Genomic DNA, 22080 nt, shown 5'->3' with positions numbered 1-22080 from the left:
TTTTATTTTTGTACTATGAAGTTTTTGAGGAAATATTTCCTCCTTGGCCTCCTCAGAGGAAATGCCCCAGATATAAAGCTATGCATAACAGGTGTTGTGAATGAATCAGTGTTCTTGAACAAACAAGTGAACAAATCTTTAAAGTGAAGGAAATGTTCTCTTTTAATTTCATGCGCTGGCACTGACATTGAATATTTTTCTTTACTGAAGCATCTCGTTTTGAAGAGCGTTCAAAGGCTCATGGAACGACTGAGATCAGCACTGAATGAGTCATCATCGGTGCATTGTTTTTGACCTTAAGTGGCCTCCGAAGAAAGTGGAGAAGGAAATTTACCCACCAGTCATTGCTCATCATTACAACCTTAAAGGATTTTGAATAAAAGTCATGCAACAGTTAAAACTGTTACAGGGTGATCGTGTTTGTTTAGTTGCGAATGTGTATCAGTTGCATTCAAAGCTAGAAATGGGGTGAAGACTTTTGAATAAATAAATGATCAATGACCATGCATTGTAATTTTTTTTTTTTTTTTTTTTTTTTTGTAAATGAACACCTACTGGTATAAAGATGTAAATAATTGAATAATCTGTGAACAAATCAGTGAATGCATCTGAACAAATCTTTTTAGGGAACTCTAAAGAGATTCACTAAGGTGAATCAAAACCTCTACTAATACCTTGCATGTGTTACAAACAGGAAGAGATGTTTTTTATTTCCCTGCAGCCCTTTCCTTTTTGTCGACCTCCTCTCATGTGGGCCATCGCCTTGGCAACGTACAGGGAAACAAGCCCTCTTCTTGAAGGGCTCAGACACTGGGGTCGCTGCTAATCTGAGGAGGTTGCAATAAACATTTCGAGCATGAGCCACAAACCCTGAAAATCCACATTGCTGGGGGGAGAAAGGGATCACTTGCATTTTCCAAAAAAAAAAGAGAAAGCAAAAATTGGAGGGAGAAATATTCATGGGGGCTTAAGAGAGGCCCTAGAAATCACTTTCAGGCCTCAGCTCATCTCAAATACTTCTTCTGTTTCTTTCTTCCTCAGGAGGAATATGTTCGGCCGGATTTGTTGCGCTGATGGTTTTATCCGTTTGTAATGGGGCTTGATTCTCTGCGATACTGAAGGAGAGAAGTAGAGGACAGTGATTTTATATGCACAGCACCTCCAGCTCTCTGCACATTCTTTTGAATCACTATTTTTCCAGTCTTTTATGCCCAGGAGATGCAGGAAAGTAGGAGAACAGGATTTGAAAAGCAAAACGCTCGGATAGGAGTATGTATTTAACAGATGTTTGAAATCAAAATGCCATGCATTTATGTTAAAGGCATCTTTCTCATACATGAAAGCTCAACAGATTAAAAGGTTCCCAGGGCTGCACCAGCTGTGTGTAAGTTACGACTTAGCCGAGTTTTGATGTAAAGTAACAGCTTAGACACTAATAAATATTTTTTGCGTTGCATTATTAAACTTGAAATGTTGAACACTATATAAACTTCTGTCAGGACAACTCTCAGAGGGATTGGAATGGTAATGTACATGACAACGTTAAAGGAGAAGTCCACTTCCAGAACAAAAATTGAGATAATGTACTCATCCCGTTGTCATCCAAGATGTTCATGTCTTTCTTTCTTCAGTCGTAAAGACATTATGTTTTTCGAGGAAAACATTTCATGAATTATCTTCCTTTAGTGGACTTCTATGGTGCCTGTGAGTTTGAACTTCCAAAATGCAGTTTAAATGCAGCTTCAAGGGGCTCTAAATGATCCCAGATGAGAAAGAAGGGTCTTATCTAGCAAAACAATCTGCTGTTTTCTAAAAAAGAAACATTTATATACTTTTTAACCTCAAATGCTCATTTTGTCTAGCTCTGCGTGAACTCTGTGCAGTCCAATTCAAGACAGTTAGGGTAGATCGAAAAACTCCCTTCTCATTTTCTCCTCCAATTTCAAAAATCGTCCTACATTACCTTTTTTTTGTAAAGGGCGTTTGACCTTCTTTGCAAGTTCACTTTGTAAACACTGGGTCAGTACTTCTGCAGCGAGTAACAGATCTATACAGGTGGAGCTGGGGAAAGTGGAGAGTTTCTGAAGCACTAGTCATATATTTGAATGTTGAGCGAGAGCTTATTGGCTATTGATACAGGAGAGAACCAATCAGCTGTTCCATATGATAATAATGTCATTATGTCAGATTGAGTCAGACCTATCAGACTGCACCATCTGGAGTTTCATGCCAGAACTTTGTATATATAATGTTTATGGAAGGCTTAATGGTTGAAATTAAATAGCAAATTGACTAAATTGCATCAATAATACTTAAATCCTTTAGGCATGGTAATGTTGACATTGACACTCATTTACATTTTGAGAAAGAACATTATGTGAATAAATTACTTTGTTAGTGGCTCTTGTGTATTGTGCTCCATGCTGTGCATATCTACTAAAAATCAATCATAATAATTAAATGTTTTCAAAGTATTTAAAGTAAACACAGTTTCTAATTCACACACTGTATTAAAATATCTGTTATTATTTAAGGAATAGTGAAAATTTGCTGGAAATTTACTCACCCTCAGGCCATTCAAGATGTAGATGAATTTGTTTGCTCATGGGAACAGGTTTGGAGGAATTTAGAATTACATATTTTGCTCACTAATGGATCTTTTGCAGTGAATGGGTGCCGTCAGAATGATAGTTAAAACAACTAATAAGGCAAAAAAGTCACAATAATCCACAAGTAATCTACAATACTCCAATTCATCACTTAACGTCTGCATGTTTGTGAGAAACTAATCCATCATTAAAGGATTAGTTCACTCAAAACTGAACATTCTGTCATTAATTACTCATCCTCATGTCGTTCCAAACCCGTAAGACCTTTGTTCAACTTTGGAACATAAATTAAAATATTTATGATGAAATTCTAAAAGCTTTCTGACTCTGCATAGACAGCAATGTAACTGGTAGATGGACGTTCTACGTTTCCCTGAGTCAGGATGAAGACCATGCTCCTTCTAGACCTTTTGACCCTTTGTTCCTCATAGAACACGTCCTCACATTCACGGTCTTTTACATATATAGATGCACCAAAAAATGATCTTAAAAGGATTTATAAACGAATATCAGTCGATTGCATAACTTCATAAAATGTACCTAACCCACATGTTTGACTGTCACGTTCTAATCAGTGAATAACTACTGAATAGTTTATAAATTTATAGTTGTGTTTAGTGTGTGTGTGTTAAATATTCATGCTTTAAACGTTTCTATTAACCAATTCTTTGTAAAATGTATTATATTCTTGTTATAGAAACCATTGTCCAAATTATACTCTGCAAGAGCAGGAAAATTCGAACCAAGTGACTAATAAGATAACAAGTTGATTTATGTATTGGGAGGAGAAAAACACAACACCCCATGCTAAGACAATGCCTAATTGGTCAAGACAACATTTGGGATGTGTCCAACAGCTGAGTTCAAAAACTCAGAACACAAACAAATGTTGCTTTTAGTCAGCGCTTTTCCCACCCATTTTTGCCATCATTTTTGCCACTGCTTTTTGTGTTCTTCAAAGTGCTCTTCCAGCGTGCTTTGGCCTGCACGCCTGCTGCTATTCAACCACTATGAGTAGAAAAGCCATCTAGTTTCATGACACTCTTTACTTTCTTTTACTTTAGTTTCTTTTCTTTCCCATTGAGAGTTTCGTGTTCTAAGTTAAGTTTTGCCGCAAAGCCGTGTCTCAGATGTCTGTGCCCGTCTCAAAACTTCAACGCCCAAGACATCACTTCCAACGACTACTGAATCAGTAACCTTGGGAAACCCCTTTCTGAAACAACAACAAAGGGAATCCCCTAAACAGGCAATGCAAGAAAAACCTCCAAACTGAACTGGTGCATTTAATATAAAGTTTAATAGCGTCATTGTGAAACTCAATGCGAGTGTTCAATTGATTGATGGTTGTTCAAGTCTAAGCAATTGCATATAATGCTACAGTGGAGAAAAAAATAGTAATTTCATCCCTTGCTGATTTTGTACATTTGCCCACTGACAAAGAAATGATCAGTCTATAATTTTAATGGTAGGTTTATTTTAACAGTGAAAGACAGAATAACAACAAAATCCAGAAAAACACATTTAAAAAAAGTTATAAATTGATTTGCAATTTAATGAGTGAAATAAGTATTTGACCCCTTCGCAAAACATGACTTAGTACTTGGTGGCATATCCCTTGTTGGCAATCACAGAGGTCAGACGTTTCTTGTAGTTAGCCACCGGGTTTGCACACATCTCAGGAGGGATTTTGTCCTATTCCTCTTTGCAGATCCTCTCCAAATCATTAAGGTTTCAAGGCTGATGTTTGGCAACTTGAACCTTCAGCTCCCTCCACAGATTTCCTAGGCCACTCCAGGACCTTAATGTGCTTCATCTTGAGCCACTCCTTTGTAGCCTTGGCCGTGTTTTTTTTGGGTCATTGTCATGCTGGAATACCCATCCACAACCCATTTTCAATGAGGAAAGGAGGTTCTCACCCAAGAGCTCGATTTTGGTCTCATCTGGCCACAACACTTTCACCCAGTTCTCCTCTGAATCATTCAGATGTTTATTGGCAAACTTCAGATGGGCACTGCAGCATTTCAGTCCTTCACGACATAGCGTGTTACCAATTGTTTTCTTGGTGACTATGGTCCCAGCTGAGATCATTGACAAGATCCTCCCGTGTAGTTCTGGGCTGATTCCTCACCATTCTCATGATCATTGAAACTCCACGAAGTGAGATCTTGCATGGAGCCCCAGACCGAGGGAGATTTACAGTTATTTTGTGTTTCTTCCATTTGTGAATAATCGCACCAACTGTTGTCACCTTCTCACCAAGCTGCTTGCAGATGGTCTTGTAGCCCGTTTCAGCCTTGTGTAGGTCTACAATCTTGTCTTCTTTGGACAGGTGTCTTTTATTCAGGTTTAAGAGAGTGTTTAATTTCAGCTCGGTACCTGTATAAAACACACCTGGGTACCAGAAATCTTGCTGACTGATAGGGGATCAAATATGTATTTCACTCATTATTCACTCATTATTATTTCATGCAAATCAATTATATTAATTATATATTGTTTTTCTGGATTTTTTAGTTGTTTTTGTTGTTATTCTGTCTCTCACTGTCAAAATAAACCTGCCATTAAAATTATAGACTGACAATTTTTTGTCAGTGGACAAATATTCAAAATCAGCAGGGGATCAAATAATTCCCCCCCCCCCCCCCCCACTGTATAAACTTGGGATTTCATATTTTCACTCACCTAAACTCAGTGGTGGACGAAGTACACAAGTTGAGTACTTGAGTAAAAGTACAGATACGTATAATAAAATATTACTCCAGTAAAAGTAAAAGTGCTCCTCTTTCAATTTTACTCGAGTGAAAGTACAAAAGTACCCGATTTTTTATGTACTTAAGTAAAAAAGTACTGATAGATTAATTTTGCAATTTTAAATAGGCTACTTAATTGAATTTTATATTAGCACATATTTGTTTTTATAATCCTACTGCTCAAAAAACCTGGGATTTTCCCAAAAAATACATTTTTGTTGTTGATATGGACTATGTTGACGAAAGTGATATAGTAATATTCAATGTGTAGCTTACACTGCAATGTACCGAGACAAAACAGATTTGACAATCATATTTTCAACAGTAAAAAAAAAAAAAGTGTTTTAAAGCTTGTTTTGCATAACGTCACGGTTATATATGACATGAGAATAAGGCCTAAAGTTAGGGAGAACATTTTAAGGAAATATTTACATAATGATTATTTCCTTTCCTTTGATAATTACTGTAGTTACCATGATCTGAACATCACATCCTTTCTTTTTCCCTCGGATGTAATCTATCTAGGTGGTTGAATAAAAATATGTGGACTTTATATCTAAAAATGATCTCAACTTAGCACCAGCAAGCAGCTAGACAGTTAGCATCAGCTAACAATATTTACTTATTTTCAGTATAGTTAAATAAACATTATATCTGTCTACTCTAGCTGATCCAAACAATATAAACATTTATACTGTTGCAAAACAATATATAAACAGACGTCACGTAGGGCTAGCATTTTAATAAAACTGCTAACGTTACATCAGCGAGGAATATGAACGTGCATGAGTTATTTTATTTAAGCTGTTATTACAATTTTTCGTTTTTGATGTGTCTGAATTCAAGCATTTCAGTGCGCTTAAACAGATCACCTTTTACAGCAGATGTAATTCACAAACAACGGACAGCTTTGACCTAAATATGATTTTCAGTTATAATAATTAATACGAAACAGAGATGCTCACAAGTCTCTGAGCTAGAGTCCAAGTCAAGTCTCAAGTCTCTTTATTATATTAAGTCTCTGGTTATAATAAGTGTTGCATCACGTACAGCGACCCATCCAACATTGCATAGCTATATATAAGGAACTCAAAGCATGTAATATGTTATAATGACTCCTTTATCTATTAGCATACAGTATCAGCTTTGATTTTGGTATATAATCAGTGTAAACAGGCTATTGCAACATGACAAAAACACCAAGAATGCTTTACTTTTAAGTTAATATCTGTATTTTGCCTTGTAGCATGAACACACAGTACAGTACAGACCAAAAATTAAGAAAGACCAAATATGGTCAAACATCACATTGTGCTCCTAATTTAAAAAAAATAGTAGCACAATCAAAATTTTAGGAGCACATTCTAAACAATAATCCAAAAATCTGATAAAAAAATTTGCCTTCCCATTATGAGGTGATATTTGACTCCTTAAAGTGATTTACAAGGGACTTTAACTTTTGTTTTTACCTTTTCATATGTTTAATGAGGCTCAGAGGTGGCAGAAGTGCAATCATATTCCTAAATTCATTGTTGAGATTAATGTTTTAAATCAAATTGTTTTAATACAGAAATGTTAAATGATTTAAATAACTGCCAGCAGGTGGCGGCAAGAGACTGATTTAATTACTGAATCATATCATTCATTTGATTCGTTCGAACTGCTGCTTCATTTAGGAATAAAGAGTGACTGTCTTTATGAATGGGAAATTGAATCATTTCACTAGAAACGAGTTCATTCATAAACGAAACACCGCTGTGTTTGAATGGAGATGCGCAGCGGCTCAGTTGTGACTTGTTTCAGACTACTTCTGACGACGAAATAGAGCAAAATCAGGCAACAGTGTTACAGTCAGACAATGAAAGTCACTTAATAATAACATCTTGTTTATTTAACTGCTGTATTAAATCAGTATCTCATTTACAAACTCCCTTAAAATTAGTAAAAGCTTAGTTCGCGATATCACAAAGCTCTATTATAATCAATGACGCTGTCTATACTGAATCTTTTATCCTCATATCACATATTTTGCATTGAGCACTTCTTCTGTTTGGGCCGTCTTGTTTGAAGTTTTAAAATCCAAAGCTAACGATGAATGGCACAGCAGTCGACATGTTTGTTCGTTGTCCTCTCATGTGTGGCGGCCGCGCCTAAAAAAAAAAAAAAAAAAATGTGTGGCGCGCCCGCGCGCAGCAGATACACGTCGCGTGTTACATGGGCAGGTTATAGGTAATGGAGGGAGTTGAATAACAGCGAGCTCATCAGTTGTTTCCTAAAAATAAACATTGTTCACGAGTCCCGCAGCTCGAGTCCGAGTCGAGTCTGAAGTCTTTCGAGGACGAGTCTCAAGTCGAGTCTGAAGTCACTGTGTGTGCGACTTAAGTCGCACTCGAGTCCGAGTCTCAAACTCCAGTCCCCATCTCTGATACGAAAATTCGACCTTGGTAACTTACTTTTCGCAGCATCGGTCGCGCGCACAAAAGATCTCCCTTTTTTACTTGTGAATTCATTTGACTGGAGACTCGCTCTAAACGGATCACTTGAATCAATGAGTTGTCGATTCGAGAACAGCTGCAATCGGATCATTCCAATTCGTGAATGAATCGTTTGGTGCGATTGGGGAATCAGTTTAACAGGTTCATTGAAAAGAATCAGTTTGTTCATGAATCAGACACCGCTTGTGCGTCTCAGAGCACGTGATATATTATAAGGAGTAACGATAAGTTTATGAAATGTAGTAAAGTAAAAAGTACGATATTACGCTTTGGAATGTAGTGAAGTAAAAATGAAAGTTACTCAAAATAAAACTACTCCAGTAAAGTACAGATACTTGAAAAATGTACTTAAGTACAGTAACGAATTACAACTACTTCGTTACTGTCCACCACTGCCTAAACTCATTCTTCCCTCGCTTTCTCTCTTTCTGCAACTTGTGTGAATATGTGAATGCATGTGTCTATGTGTTAGATTAGTTATTTATAAGCCTTATTTATATTGAAAAGAGAAGTATCTTGTGTTTTGTGCTTACAAGATGATGCTAATAAATAGTGGTTTCACTATATTTTCGATAGTAATATCCAAAGTTGATGTTATACGGCTCATTCAATAACTCAATACGACTCAGTGACTAGCTGTAGAACAGTGATTCTGTCCAAATTCCTTATAAAATTGTAATCATTTCCTTTTGAGCTAAACCTCTTTGACCTGTTTTTCTTACATTATTGTTGAACCAGTGATGTCACATGGACTATTTTATAGGGGTCGTCAGATGCCCATTTTCCACAAGTTGATATGATTCTTCAGGGTCTTTATGAAAAGTCTATAATATACTTTGGTTAAAAATTCTCAATGGTTGTGTAAAACAACACTCTTTTTATCTTGCCAAAATCAGCTCTGCAAAAATCATCTCATTCTGGTCGAGGCTGCTTTAAATGTTAATGAGCTCTGCTCGCCCCGCCGCTCTCTTCTCTCTGTGGAGTGACGAGCCTGTTTACTTTAGCCACATTTAGCCGCTAAACTTGCTAACTAGCACATTATAAGGCAATCACAAAGATTCATAAAAAAATCCTTATACTCACTTCTGCTGTAAGTGAAGCTGGATCACGAATGATTCACGCGAACATAGACGGATATATGTAGATCGGGAGGCGCATTCCCTTCACAAACAAACGTAATCCACTGCATCTTCAGCGGCTCAGATGTCGGAAGTAAATGACGACCACTATGTTCATTATTACATCCAGCAACACAACACCTCAATCGCTCAGTTGGAGATATTCTTGTCTAACTTACATCCCTGCTCCAGCATCGAAACAAAGAGGGCGGACTGTTACAGCTGATGAGGTAAAATGCTCATGTCAATCAACTATCGTTGGAGCGAACTCTGTTGGTGTGACACCACAACGACAGGCATCTGAGAACGGCTCGATTTGAAAAAGGGAATGTTATTTTTACAGATTAATTAAAAATCACTGCATGGATTTTTATCATTATAGGGTAGATTTGTACATACACTGCCAACACACATTAATGTTCAAACAACGTGTAAAAGTGAACTTAGCATCCAAAGACCCCTTTAATGATGTCTTTACTACCTTTCTGGGCCTTGAACGTGGTAGTTGTGTTGCTGTCTATGCAGGATCAGATTCATCAAAAATATTTTAATTTATGTTCCAAAGATAAACTAAGGTCTTATGGGCTAGCAATGACATGAGGGCGAGTAACTAATGACAGAATTTTCATTTTTGGGTGAACTAACCCTTTAGGGCATTTCGACTTGAACCTGATGCTTCTGGCCAAAATACCAGTCTGTAATCCATAATAAAGCTTCCTCAACATTAACAATGCTTCCTCAACTCATTTACATCTTGAATGGCCTGAGGGTGAGAACATTTTCAGCAAATTTTCAAGTTCTGTACGAAGGGCATTTTTAGTGCTACATTCTATATTAGCTATATCACCAATATAAACTATTCATTTAAATAGTATCATATTTCAATGGAAATACATTTTTCCTGTCAGTTACGCCATGCAAAAGTTCAAAGATCATGGAGTTACTGATAATCAAGGATAAAATGAAATTCACAGCATTTCAACACAACCTCTGCTCACATATTTAAATGCTATTGGATTATTCAACTATGCATTATTTTTTATAGAGATCATACTACTTGCTAGCTATATTTTTTCTTTGGAACAAATGTTGCAATGGAATAAAGTAGTTAAAAACTAGCAAGTAGTCCCTAGTGTGCACTTTATGTTCCATATTAGGTAAGAACTAACAAACGGCTGGTGCAGCCCTTCCCTGGTCAATACGGCAAAGCGTGTGACTTATTATGAGAATGTTGAAATCGTTCATTAATGTTTCAGTGGAGTCCATCCACCGGCACGTCCAGAATAAAATATACCCCTGCAAATCTGTGCACATTTTCACCATCCGTCCCAGCCCGGTCATCATTTCCACAAAAGTAAGTAAATTTAGTGGCATTTATAATGCATACATACTAAAGAACTGCATTAGAGGCCTTTCCTTTTGCTTATTCTCAGAGCAGTGTGAGCTATGATCCTGGCTCTTTCAGAGAGCATCAGCTCTAATGAGCTTTAAAAGATCATGTCATTTTCAGGATCCAAGCTTTCCTTTCCTCCTCCTTTGCTTTTTATCTCAATTACCACTGTACCATGGGGAACGCAATTCATCTCTGAATGGACCAAAGTCTTTAATGGTGCTCTCTCTTGAATTTAGCCTCTACAGCAGTGCTTTGATAGGCGGCGAGGATAAGGGTCTGCTCAGCGTGATTAAACACTCCTCTCCGCTGCCAAAAATGCAGCATGCGTACTGCTCAACTGCTGTTTTGTTTGTTGCTGTGTACTGAACTCATTTATCTTCCTCCTGATCCTCTTCTTCCCCCATTTCTACTTTCTTTACCCCCTCTCTGTGTTACAAGTGATCACATATAATGTGACAATACATAATCATGTTCTGTTAAACATACATGGCAGCAGTATTAAAGCACATACAGTATAGAGCCATAGGGTGATTCAAGATACAACCCGTCACTATGAATCAACTGTGCCAGCTGCTTTTACTTCTACAGTCTTGATATTTGGGGGCAGGAATCTGAAGTGTTTGCTCTGAAATGATTATAAATATGGATTGGATGACGTCTTGACAGCATTGGCCAAATATGCAAGATGATTGATGCGCCCGCATTCTTTTTATGTTGTCGTCCATCTTCTATGATAATGTCTTTTAGAGGCTGAATACCAATTCATCCTTATTTGGCCAATGTAAAAAAGAGGGAAATGGAAGCTGTGCCTAGGTAGCATTTCTCTTTATTGGCGTAATTGCATTTGTATTAATTTTGCTAGCTTGACAAAGCTATTATTATTATATTTATATCTAAACGGAACTCCTCCTCCAAGTCTACAAGCTACATCCACTAAATTCAGCATAGTCCCATAGCCTTTTCTGGCAGCTTCCCATAGCTGGAGAGTAAAATTCTGACTATAAAAGCCACTTTGCACAGCATGTTCTCGGTTTATTATCGATGGGATGGAGGAAGCTGGAGGTTTTCATGCTCGTTCACAAGTATCCTGCTGATGTGCACACCTTACATGATCGTGCTGCGTACTAAAAAAGCATTTAGCTCTTGTATGTAGCTCCCTGTAGAATAGCTATATATGTACTAAATCGATTTCTTGATTTTCAATATAGTGGCAATCACTATCCACCTGTTTCCTCAATGCGAAAGTAAGTCAATGGGTGAGACTTCCGGTTCATTATCCGCTATAGGGAAATAATGAGAAGAATAACAACGTGCGGTAAACGGTAAAACTGTTTGCACCACAAACCAGTGTGCTCATAATTAAAATAATACATTAAAATAATGTGGTAAGACAAACCAATTTGAAATATCAAGCAGAAAAACAAATTGTTTCATACAGCTAAAAATAGCTGGACACGAATGAGACCGGAAGCCACACCCATAACATTTACAAATGGCCGCGCTCAATTGAGAATGAATGGGGAAAAGTCACGTGAGAGGAGGCAATACCTCCATGCGATATGATTGGATATGACTGGTTATGTTCAGCTGTGATTGGTGCATGTGATAAATCCCGCCTCTAGTGTTCATGCGCAATCGCAAATCAGTTTGGACGAAAATATAACAGCATCAATGGGAAGACGAATTTAAAAAAGTAAGTAAACAACTTACACATTTAGATATATCCAGTGTTGGGGGTAATGCATTACAAGTAATGCAAGTTATGTAATCAGATTACTTTTTTCAAGTAACTAGTAAAGTAACACATTACTTTTAAATTTGCAAGGAAATATTTGAGTTACTATTTCAGAAATACAGAAACAGAAATATCCTTGTATTTTATATCATTTTATTAAACTGTTTTTGCTGCTGTCCTTCAATGATCAAATTCAGCCATACTAACAAGCAAAAATGACTTTAGATAAACATAACATTTGTGTTTCTTTTTTTTTTTTACTGAAGATGAGTGTTTACCTTTGTTCTGCTGTACAGACATGAATTTACATTTTCTTTAGCCTTTACTTTTGGTGTGAAATGGCTTTTACTTTTTCCAAAAATAGTACTTTTTACATTACAAGCAAGCCCTGTCCAGATTCAAAAAGTAATGCAAAAGTAGTGCAAAAGTAATGTAATGCATTACTTTCCATAAAAAGTAACTAATGTAATTAGTTACTTTTTTAGGGAGTAACGCAATATTGTAATGCATTACTTTTAAAAGTAACTTTCCCCAGCACATGGATATAACTACTTCGTTATGTCAAAATAAGACTTGAAATGGCGTAAACAGGAGTTTTTTTAGGGAGTAATCAGCTTGGTGAAATTGAAAGTAAATCTCTGTGTCCGTGACCAATATTTACCGAGCTTTGATGACCGATGATTTGAAAGATTCAAAAATCGATAAAAGTTAACTATTAGAAGGAATAGCTTAACATGAGTTCACAAATAAGATATATTGTTTATATTGTTACTGCCTAGTTATTAATTTGGATTAAATGTAAAGTGCTTAAAAACAACTTGATAAGATTCAAACTTGGCTTTAATAAATAGAAAATTGATTACATTGTTAATATAAAAATATAAAATAGATTTTTTCCCCCTTTTTCTGCAAGTAATGTTTAACCAAGAATATGTGATATGAATTTACATTTGATTAAAAAAAAAAAAGATCTTGCTACAATATCTTACTATTTTATCTGGGGCTTGTCAGTGTAGAGTTAACATGTAGCAAAAACTTAAGTTTAGCTTACTGTCAAAATAACACTCTGCAAGTTTGGCATTTTCAACATTGGAAATGTTCATTGGAAATATGTGCCTCTACAGATTGCTGCAAAACTAAAAAAATGTACCTATATGTACAAATCACTGCAGTTTCCAGTTGAACACTAGAAGCAGTAAAACTCCAACTTGTATTCCTTTTCACTCAAAGTATGATTCACAGGTACAGAATTTTGATTAATAAAGCCTAATTTTTACACAGTTACTTACAGAATGTTATGACTTCAAAACAATTATCACTGATAAAAATGATTTTGTGGTGAAGTAAATACTACATTAAAAACAAATAAAAAATGTTAAGTAAATTCTTTGAACTTATAGGTATATTTCACTTGGAATTGTTGGTTATGTTTAACCAACATTCTTTAAGTAAATATTAAAGTTATGATCCCATTTTTCCCATCATGCACTGGGGCATGAATAATTAAAAAGGTTAAATTTTTCACTGTTTTCAAGTTGTATTTGCACTATTTTATGGTTGCTTTTGTTGTTATGTTTAGTGACTTATTGTTTTGTGACATCTGGAGTTCATTTTCTACTCAATCCACATTTAAACACTATCCACTGATTGTTACCGTCATTGTGTATGGTGAACCAAGTATTGAGGTCTCTGCGTTCATTTGGGTAGTAATTATATTGAATGGACTTATTATCTTAAAAGGATAACAAGCTGTCTGCTTACTTGCATGTTTGTAAGTGAATCACATGCTTTAAAAGCATGCTTTTTTGTTGTTGTGCTACATTGTTAAAGTAAATTTTATAAACAGTGACTGAGTGAAATGTACTTGAGTTAGTGATGGGAAGTTTGAATCATTTTACCCACTCAGACCTTTGAGTCTCGTTAAGCAAAATGAACGAATCTTTTTGAGTCATTTCATTCATTTTGTTCGTTTTAGCAAAATATAATTAAAATGTTACGTGTTACTTCCCCAGCACATCTACTGCTTACACAAACGTTGATCACCCTACAAACAAGACAAAAGTATAATGCTATAAGAAACAGAAAAGATTAATTCATTGTTTACCTGGGACTTTAGTCTATGATTAGCTCACCTGAACTCTTATCTGACAAGTTTTCGGGTTTAAGTCGTTCATTCATCACATGACAGCCCCATAAGGTGAACAAACGACTCGAAAAACCCGAAGACTCGAAACAGGTGAACTAATTCCAGTACAGAACCTAATAGGATGTTGCGACTGAACGAATCACTTCCCGAGACGAAATCTTACTTATTGTTTTTTTCAGTGTGCGATTTAAAAACTGATACTTTTGATTGTTGTTGTCACATATACATCTTCATATGCATGAGTTTTCTAATTCAGTAGGTTAACTCATTAGCTAAAGCGTTACGGCGATGCACTTAAGTGTTGAAGAGCTCCAGTACGAATCCCGTGAAACTACAGTTCGACAAAACAGCTAAAAAAAGTAGTACGGCTGCATCAACAAAGGCATTTTTATATCACTTTTACATTTTTACATAACACTATCGGAAGGTTTAGGGTTGGCTTTGGTGTAGGGGCTATTTCCAACATGATAGAGCCTTTAGCCTTTAGCCAATAAGATTAACCTTTAGCGACACTACCTGAATATTTAAATGCTGAACAGCAGTACGTATCTCAAGAAGCGTAATAAAAACACAGCAATATGTGCCTGTACCAACTTGATGAAAACGTGCCACGGTCACACACATGGACACACGCGAAACGTGCCGCAAGGTACGTGATTAAGGTGTTGCAGAAATGTATATCCAGGCATGTATTTTCATGAGCCTGGGTTGGGCATTTCGATTAAAGCGCAAATCTTGTAAAAACACCACCAACACTTACCCTTGTTTTACTGCATTGTATTTTGGCTTGCAATTCTGTACCGAATCTGAGTTTCTTCTGCTCAGCCTGCCACAGTAGCCGCACCCCTCTTGCAATTGGTTGAGCTGGAAAGAGATTGACAGATATGAGTGGATCGCTCTAAATATCCTGATTGTTTCTGGTGGGCTCAATATTTACACTTTTGTGGGAGATAAACCCATGACTGGTATGCTTATGGAAGCCAATGAACAATAAACTGGGTTAAGAGAATGCATTTTGACACAAACTTCACCTTTAACTTGATTAGCTACATTTGCATGCAGCACAGAATGCAGTATTTACATACTGTAGCATAGGGCTGAAGCAGTATCATACCCTGTTTCACAGCCTCTTATTTATATGGCAAATGAATGCAAAGCTCTCTGCCCATCGTGTACTGTGTAAAAAGCCATTAATTCCTGCTAGAGCTTTCAAGCTGTGTTCACCAAACTCAGCACAGTACTTCAGGCTGTTCTGACTTAGTAGGCTTTATTTCTCGAATTGATCAGACTTGATTGTCCTGTAGTGAAAAGCCTTACATCCATCCATTCAGTCAAGCTTGAAACTATTTAAACATTTCAGGAAAGGCTTTGTCTAGCCAGTGTCCGAGTTTGTCGTGACAAATTTAGTTTTTTCAGTTAACGTATGCCTCAGAATGTGACAAGCCATTTAGTGTTTGTCCTGATGAGTCATTTTAGACCTGCATGGTCCAGTGCATGATGTGGCATAGCACTGCCAATCTATGAAAAGCTGGAAAGCTGGCTGTAGTTGGATGTTTTCTTTTCTGCTTTCGTTCATGGTCTTTTTGGCTTTACAGTAATGATAGGACAGTTAATACCAGACAGTAATGTGGATGGCTGTTTACTGACATTGGATGCAATTGAACACAACTCCTTTTTTTGTGTCACAAGCACTTACATTTTATATGTCAGTATTTATTTCTATTTCAGCGTGTTAGTTTCATCAGTTTCAACAGCTACACTCTTAAAAATAAAGGTGCTTTAAAAGGTTCTTCACAGTGATGCCATAGAAGAACCATTTTTGGTTCCACAAAGAACCATTCAGTCAACGGTTCTTTAAAGAACCATCTCTTTCTTACCTTTTTATAATCTGGAGAACCTTTATTTGCCACAAAGAACCTTTCTTCTGAAAGGTTCCTCAGATATTAAAGGTTCTTCATGGAACCATTTAACAAAAAAGGTTCTTCTACGGCATCGTGAAGCACCTTTATTTTTAAGAGTGTATTTCCAGCCCAGCTTTAGTATTTTCTCTAGCAAGTCCTCTAAAGCATTATAGCTTGATTCAGGTTTAAACACATACATTTTTGTATAAATTTTTTACATTTTGAAAGAGCACTTGCGTAAGAGTAGTTAAAAATGTATGGAATGGAAGAGTTTTATAGATTATCGCACTAAAGGTTTGAGTCTGCACTTGGGGCTTGATAAATGTTTATGGTGCACCGAGAGCTCGGCAATTACTTCCCTATGAAGTTATGATACAGTCATGTTTTATGAAAGGCCTGATATTGAACTGTGCTCTACAGTGTGAACATCTTTAGATCTACTATTGTCATTTGAAACATTTCACAACATTGGGATAAAGACTGATTGCCATCTGTGGGTTCAGTAAGGAATGCTGTCAAGATGCCAAGACGAAATGTCCCTGCCTTGATGAAGCAAGCTGCATCAGGGATTCACACTGCAACTAAAATTGTCACAAAAGCAGCAAAAAATGTACAAGGATAATTTAAAATCTAGTCACAATTGGTGACAAGTAGGAAAGCTTTGTGTGCATCTATATTCACTTTCAGCAGATACCATCTTGTGCATACCATTTTTGAATACCAATGAAAAATGACTCTCATGAACTGGTTTGTAATGAATCATTTGAAATAACAGATTCAAACAGTTTGAATCAGATTCAGTGAATCATTTAGAGCTGTTACTGAGTTTACAAGTGGCTCACTCACTGAACTGCCACTCATTTTTCATGTCCAATTCAAAATAAACCAAGAATCTTTCATTGGAAGCTGCATCTAGATAGCATATCTCTCTATTGTTGTTGTTTTTTTTAATTAATCAGATACCATCTTGTGCAAACCAGTGATGAATACCAATGACAAATTACTCTCATGAACTGGTTGTTTAAAATGAGTAATTAAAAAAGATTCATGAAACAATCAAAAACATGATCATAAGCTAGCAGTTTGAATCAGGTTGAATTATTTATAGCTGACACCGAGTTCACAAGTGACTCCCTCACTGAACACAGAGTAATTTTTCATGTCCAATTCAAAATGAACCAAGAATTGTTACTGTTATATATTATATATATATTATATAAGTTCTTCAGGCAAGTTTACTGATTGTTTATATGACAATGTGTAATTAAAGATACATATTCACAACAGAATTTTGTTGAATAAATTAATAATGTTGTTTTGAAAAATATATATTTTTTCTACTAATTACTATTTGTTAGTTTTTTGTTTTTGTTTACATTTTTAAAATGTAACTATTTTAATGAATTAATTAAATAATAAAATGATTGTTTTATTATTTAAAATGATGTCCAGTTGGAACAACTGTGAGTCAAGGTTTTTTTTTTTTTTTTTTTTTTTTGGGAAGGGGCAACGTCATCATAATCAACACGGGGTTTGACTTTTGATATTTATATGGCACAAATATTATCATGATCACTTGTCACAGCATCAAATTGTAACAAATTTATACTAAATACAACTAACACCCTAGTTTATAGAATTTAAATCATTATAATTTATATATAAAAGTGTCCCTTCGTCACAGCTATAGCAGAATGAACTAAAGTGTTTCTGAACAACTATCTCTGTCAAGCGATTTTGTAATTTACCAACTGAAAAATCATTTTCCTCTTAAACATTTAATTAATCATATCTTTGCTGCTCTGACAGAGAAGCCCGCTTCTGGCACAAAAGGTAATTGCTTTTTATCTCATAATTCAGACTTTTTTTTTCTTGCAACTGCGAGTTTTCATCTCACAATTTTTTTTTTCTCTCAGAATTACGTGATATAAATTCAACACTGCAGCAGATAAAATCATAATTGTGAGATAAAAATCACAATTCTGACTTGTTTCCTTGCAATTCTTTTAGTAACACTTTATTTTAAGGTGTCCTTGTTAGACATTTCATATACTTACTATTATAACAATATGCATACATGCAAGTAACCCTAAGGCAAATCCTAACCCTAACCATATAGTAAGTACATGTAATTAATTAATATTACTAAGTACTTAAATGTATAATTACACTGTAATAAGGACACGTTAAAATAAAGTGTAACCATTCTTTCCTTTTTTCTTGCAATTCTGACTGTTTTCTCACAATTCTTTTCTTTTTTCCTTCCATTTCTTTGCTTACTCTCACAATTCTTTCTTTTTTTCTCACAGTTCTGACGTTTGAGATATAAATTCGCAATTGCGAGTAATAAAGTCCAATTCTGAAGGGGAAAAAGACTGAATGTTCTCAGAATTGCTAGTTTTATATCTCACAATTCTGACCTAATAACTCAACTCTAACAATTACGTGTTATAACTTCAGAATTGTGAGTTTATATTTTACCTTCCTGGCAAGTTTAACTTTATTCTACAATTCTTATCTTTTTCTCAGAATTGTGAGATATAGGCTAAACTTGCAATTGCGAGTCAGAATTGCAAGAAACAAACTCACAGTTCTTACTTTTTTCTCAGAATTGTGTTATAAATAACAATTGCGGGATATGAACTCACAATTGCGAGTAATAAAGTCAAAATTGCAAGATTTTTATCTCACAATTCTGACATTATTTCTCATAATTGCGATTTTTTTTCTCACAATTATGATTTTCTCTCGTAATCCTTTTTTCTTTGCAATTCTGACTTTTTTTTCTCAGAATTGTGAGATAAAAACTTGCAATTGTGAGAAATAAAGTCAGAATTGAGAGATTTTTATCTCATAATTCTGACTTTATTTCTCGCATTACCTTTTTCTTGCAATTCTGACTTTTTTCTCACAATTCTTTTTTTCTCAGAATTGTGAGATATAAACTTGCAACTGCGAGTTATAAAGTCCAGTTCTGAATGGGGAAAAAACTAATATATTCCCAGAATTGTAAGTTTATATCTTACCTTTTTCCAAACAATTCTTACTATTTTTCTTGCAATTCTGACTTTTTTCCTCAGAATTTCAAGATTTAAACCAGCAATTCTGAGAAATAAAGTCAGAATTGTGAGTTTAAATATATATTTTATATCGCACAATATTGACTTTACACAACTCGCAACTGCAAGCTTATATCATGCGATTCTGAGGAAAAAATGACAGAACTGTGAGTTTCTATCTCACAACTTCTGACTTCAGAAAGTCAAAATTTTGACATAAGTCGCAAATACCTTTTTTATTTGAAGTGGCAGAAATGGGCTTCCATAGTCTGGAGCCTCGTACATGTAGGAAAAGAACTGACTGGGGTCATAGTATTGTTCTTTGATTGACTGCTAACTTGAAAACATCATAAAACTTACATAAGGTCAGTTGACATCATTTCAGCTTGATCGGTGACAGTTGCTGCCACTCAGAACCAGTTTCTTGCAGTTCTGTTTGGCAGATCTCAACAGGCTTTCTCTGAGTTTGATGCAGCCTCTCCCGTCTGTGCACAGGGCCAAACTGCTACGCTGACACAGCGGTGATCCCGGCCGGTCGAGAGGTTAAGATTGACGAATGCACCATCTGCTACTGCACGTACGAGGAGGGCACCTGGCGTATCGAGAGGCAGGCCACCTGCAGCAAGAACGAGTGCCAGCCGAGCTAAGGCTCGAGACCCTCAGCCTTCACCCGGACAGCTGTGGAGATGTGGATCACCTGTCCCAGCTGTGGTCTGTATGGGCTCAGCACGGCAGCCCTGAGCCTCACACGCAGCCAAGACACCGGCCGCCGCGTGCCGTTACATCAGTCGGTCATTTGACTATGAACTCAGAGTGTCCTGTAGCATGCAGCGGACGGGCCAATTAACCTGGGAACAAGGCCAAGGGCCAGAGTGCAAAACGCTACTTTCGTCTCGCTACCACGGAGTCTCTGAGTTGGCATCGAGTCATGACGAGTGATGAGATTCATACGTTAGAGTTACATGTATAGTCTTAGGAGGCATGGAGTCGAATTCAGCTATATTAATACTTCAAGTTTGTATTGAGATTTATAACCCATATAAAGGATATTTATTTATGTATGTGCTGGTTCAACGATTATGATTGGATTCAGATATCTGATTTACAGTGAAATGATATTTTTTATAGCCACTGTATTTTGATATGCTGTAACGGTTTAATACCGGATCGACTTCAGTCCGTCTTATTAGAATGTATAACGCACCTACAGCTGTCAATGTGTCTGGAGGAAACGTTTCGTCAAAGACTGTCAGCAGTGACACATAACATCTAACACAACGTCAGGATAGTCAACAGAGCAGAATGGATTCGCTCTCCATTCAAGGAAATCAAAAACGGAAAAAAAAGCTGCTTGCAGATGTTTGCATTTATGTTAAGTCTCTATTGTGCTCTTATCTGAGGTCCGTTTTGCTAAGACGTGTTTCTATGTGTACGTGTTTTCATGTTCCAAATAAATCGTTACACTGTGCATGCTTGTTTGTGAGTTAGATGCTGATGTGAGGTCGACTAAGGTTAGTTACTATTTTAAAATGCAGGGCCATGCTTTAAATGTCAAGTAAAAACATGAAAAATAGCACAGATTTCATGGGGAATATTGACCAGAAGGAGTGTCCAATCGAGTGGCTGGTCCAATAACTCGATGGTTTAAATTTAGCTCTGTCAATAAAGACCTCTGTATTAGCATTTTACTTTCAAGACACTTAACCCCAGGTCTTCTGTTCTTGCAGTCAGTGTACTAAATTGTAGTGTAAATAGCACTGGGTGAAAAGCAGTGTTATTTTAGTATCACTGAGATACTATTCTAGTTTTTATTATATCTCTTATTCCACATCCCTGGACCACAAAACCAATCATAAGGGTCAATTTTTCGAAACTGACTTTTGAATACACCACCTGAAAGCTAAAAATAAATAAGCTTTCTATTGAGGTATGGTTTGTTAGGATAGGACAATATTTGGCCGAGGTACAACTATTTGAAAATCTGAGGGTGCAAAAAAATAAAAATAAAAATACTGAGAAAATGGCCTTTAAAGTTGTCCAAATGAAGTTCTTAGCAATACATATTACTAATAAAAAATTAAGTTTTGATATATTTTTGGTAGGAAATTTACAAAATATCTTCATTGAACATGATCTTTACTTAATATCCTAATGATTTTTGGCATTAAAGAAAAAGCAATATTTTTGACCCATACAATGTATTGTTGGCATTTGCTACATATATACCTGTGCTAGTTAAGACTGGTTTTATGGTCCAAGGTCACATATTAGATCCCTTAACCCTACCGCATACCAGAGGTCACGTTAACCGAAAATAGTCCGTCATTGACGGTATTTTTTCATTAGTGACGTAAAAATCTGAAGGCCGTCCGTTACTTTGACAGATTACACTGAGGGTGATCTGTTGTAACTTGTAACTGTAATTTCCACTCCTCTCCAGCTGGTAGCGAGTGCGCTCCAGTGTAGCAGCAGAGCACTGGATCCAGAACAAAAACAAAACTGTCATGAATCTTTTGCTATGCGTTTGATTACGCACAGGCGAGTACACAGAAGAACGATCTATCACGCCACATTAAAGAGCGCCAAAAACGGTATTTATTGCTTAAATTTCTTAATGAAATGGACAGAAATTGAAATCTGAGACTTTGTTTCATATCAAAAGTAACACAAAGCTTAGCCTATTGCGATTTATTGGATGGGAGGCGCACTATGTACTGTCCATTTATGAAAACAACTGAAAACAGCCTAACTTAGACCAAAAGACTGATTGGGATTTACGAATCGATATTGGTTCATAAAAATGAGAATATATTAAAATCACTGTCACTGCAAGGTGTGGTGTTGAACATGAAAAGTGACACAGTCTCATCTGTT

At 36.2% G+C, this 22080-nt stretch overlaps 1 protein-coding gene across 1 annotated transcript in view; it reads left to right on the top strand.

Annotated features, from left to right (window-relative positions):
* vwc2 (von Willebrand factor C domain containing 2) overlaps positions 1–20833 on the top strand; it is a 42679-nt gene extending 21846 nt beyond the window's left edge. Inside the window, exon 4 of the mRNA XM_051126714.1 lies at positions 19702–20833. Coding sequence (XP_050982671.1) covers positions 19702–19853 — 152 coding nt within the window. The 3' untranslated portion in view covers positions 19854–20833. The remainder of the gene's footprint in view (positions 1–19701) is intronic.
* Positions 20834–22080: the final 1247 nt, after the last annotated feature.

This window comes from Labeo rohita, chromosome 13, assembly GCF_022985175.1.
Source record: "Labeo rohita strain BAU-BD-2019 chromosome 13, IGBB_LRoh.1.0, whole genome shotgun sequence".
NCBI lineage: Eukaryota > Metazoa > Chordata > Actinopteri > Cypriniformes > Cyprinidae > Labeo > Labeo rohita.
The sequence above is the reverse complement of the archived record's forward strand: the minus strand, read 5'-3'. Positions and strand labels throughout refer to the sequence as shown.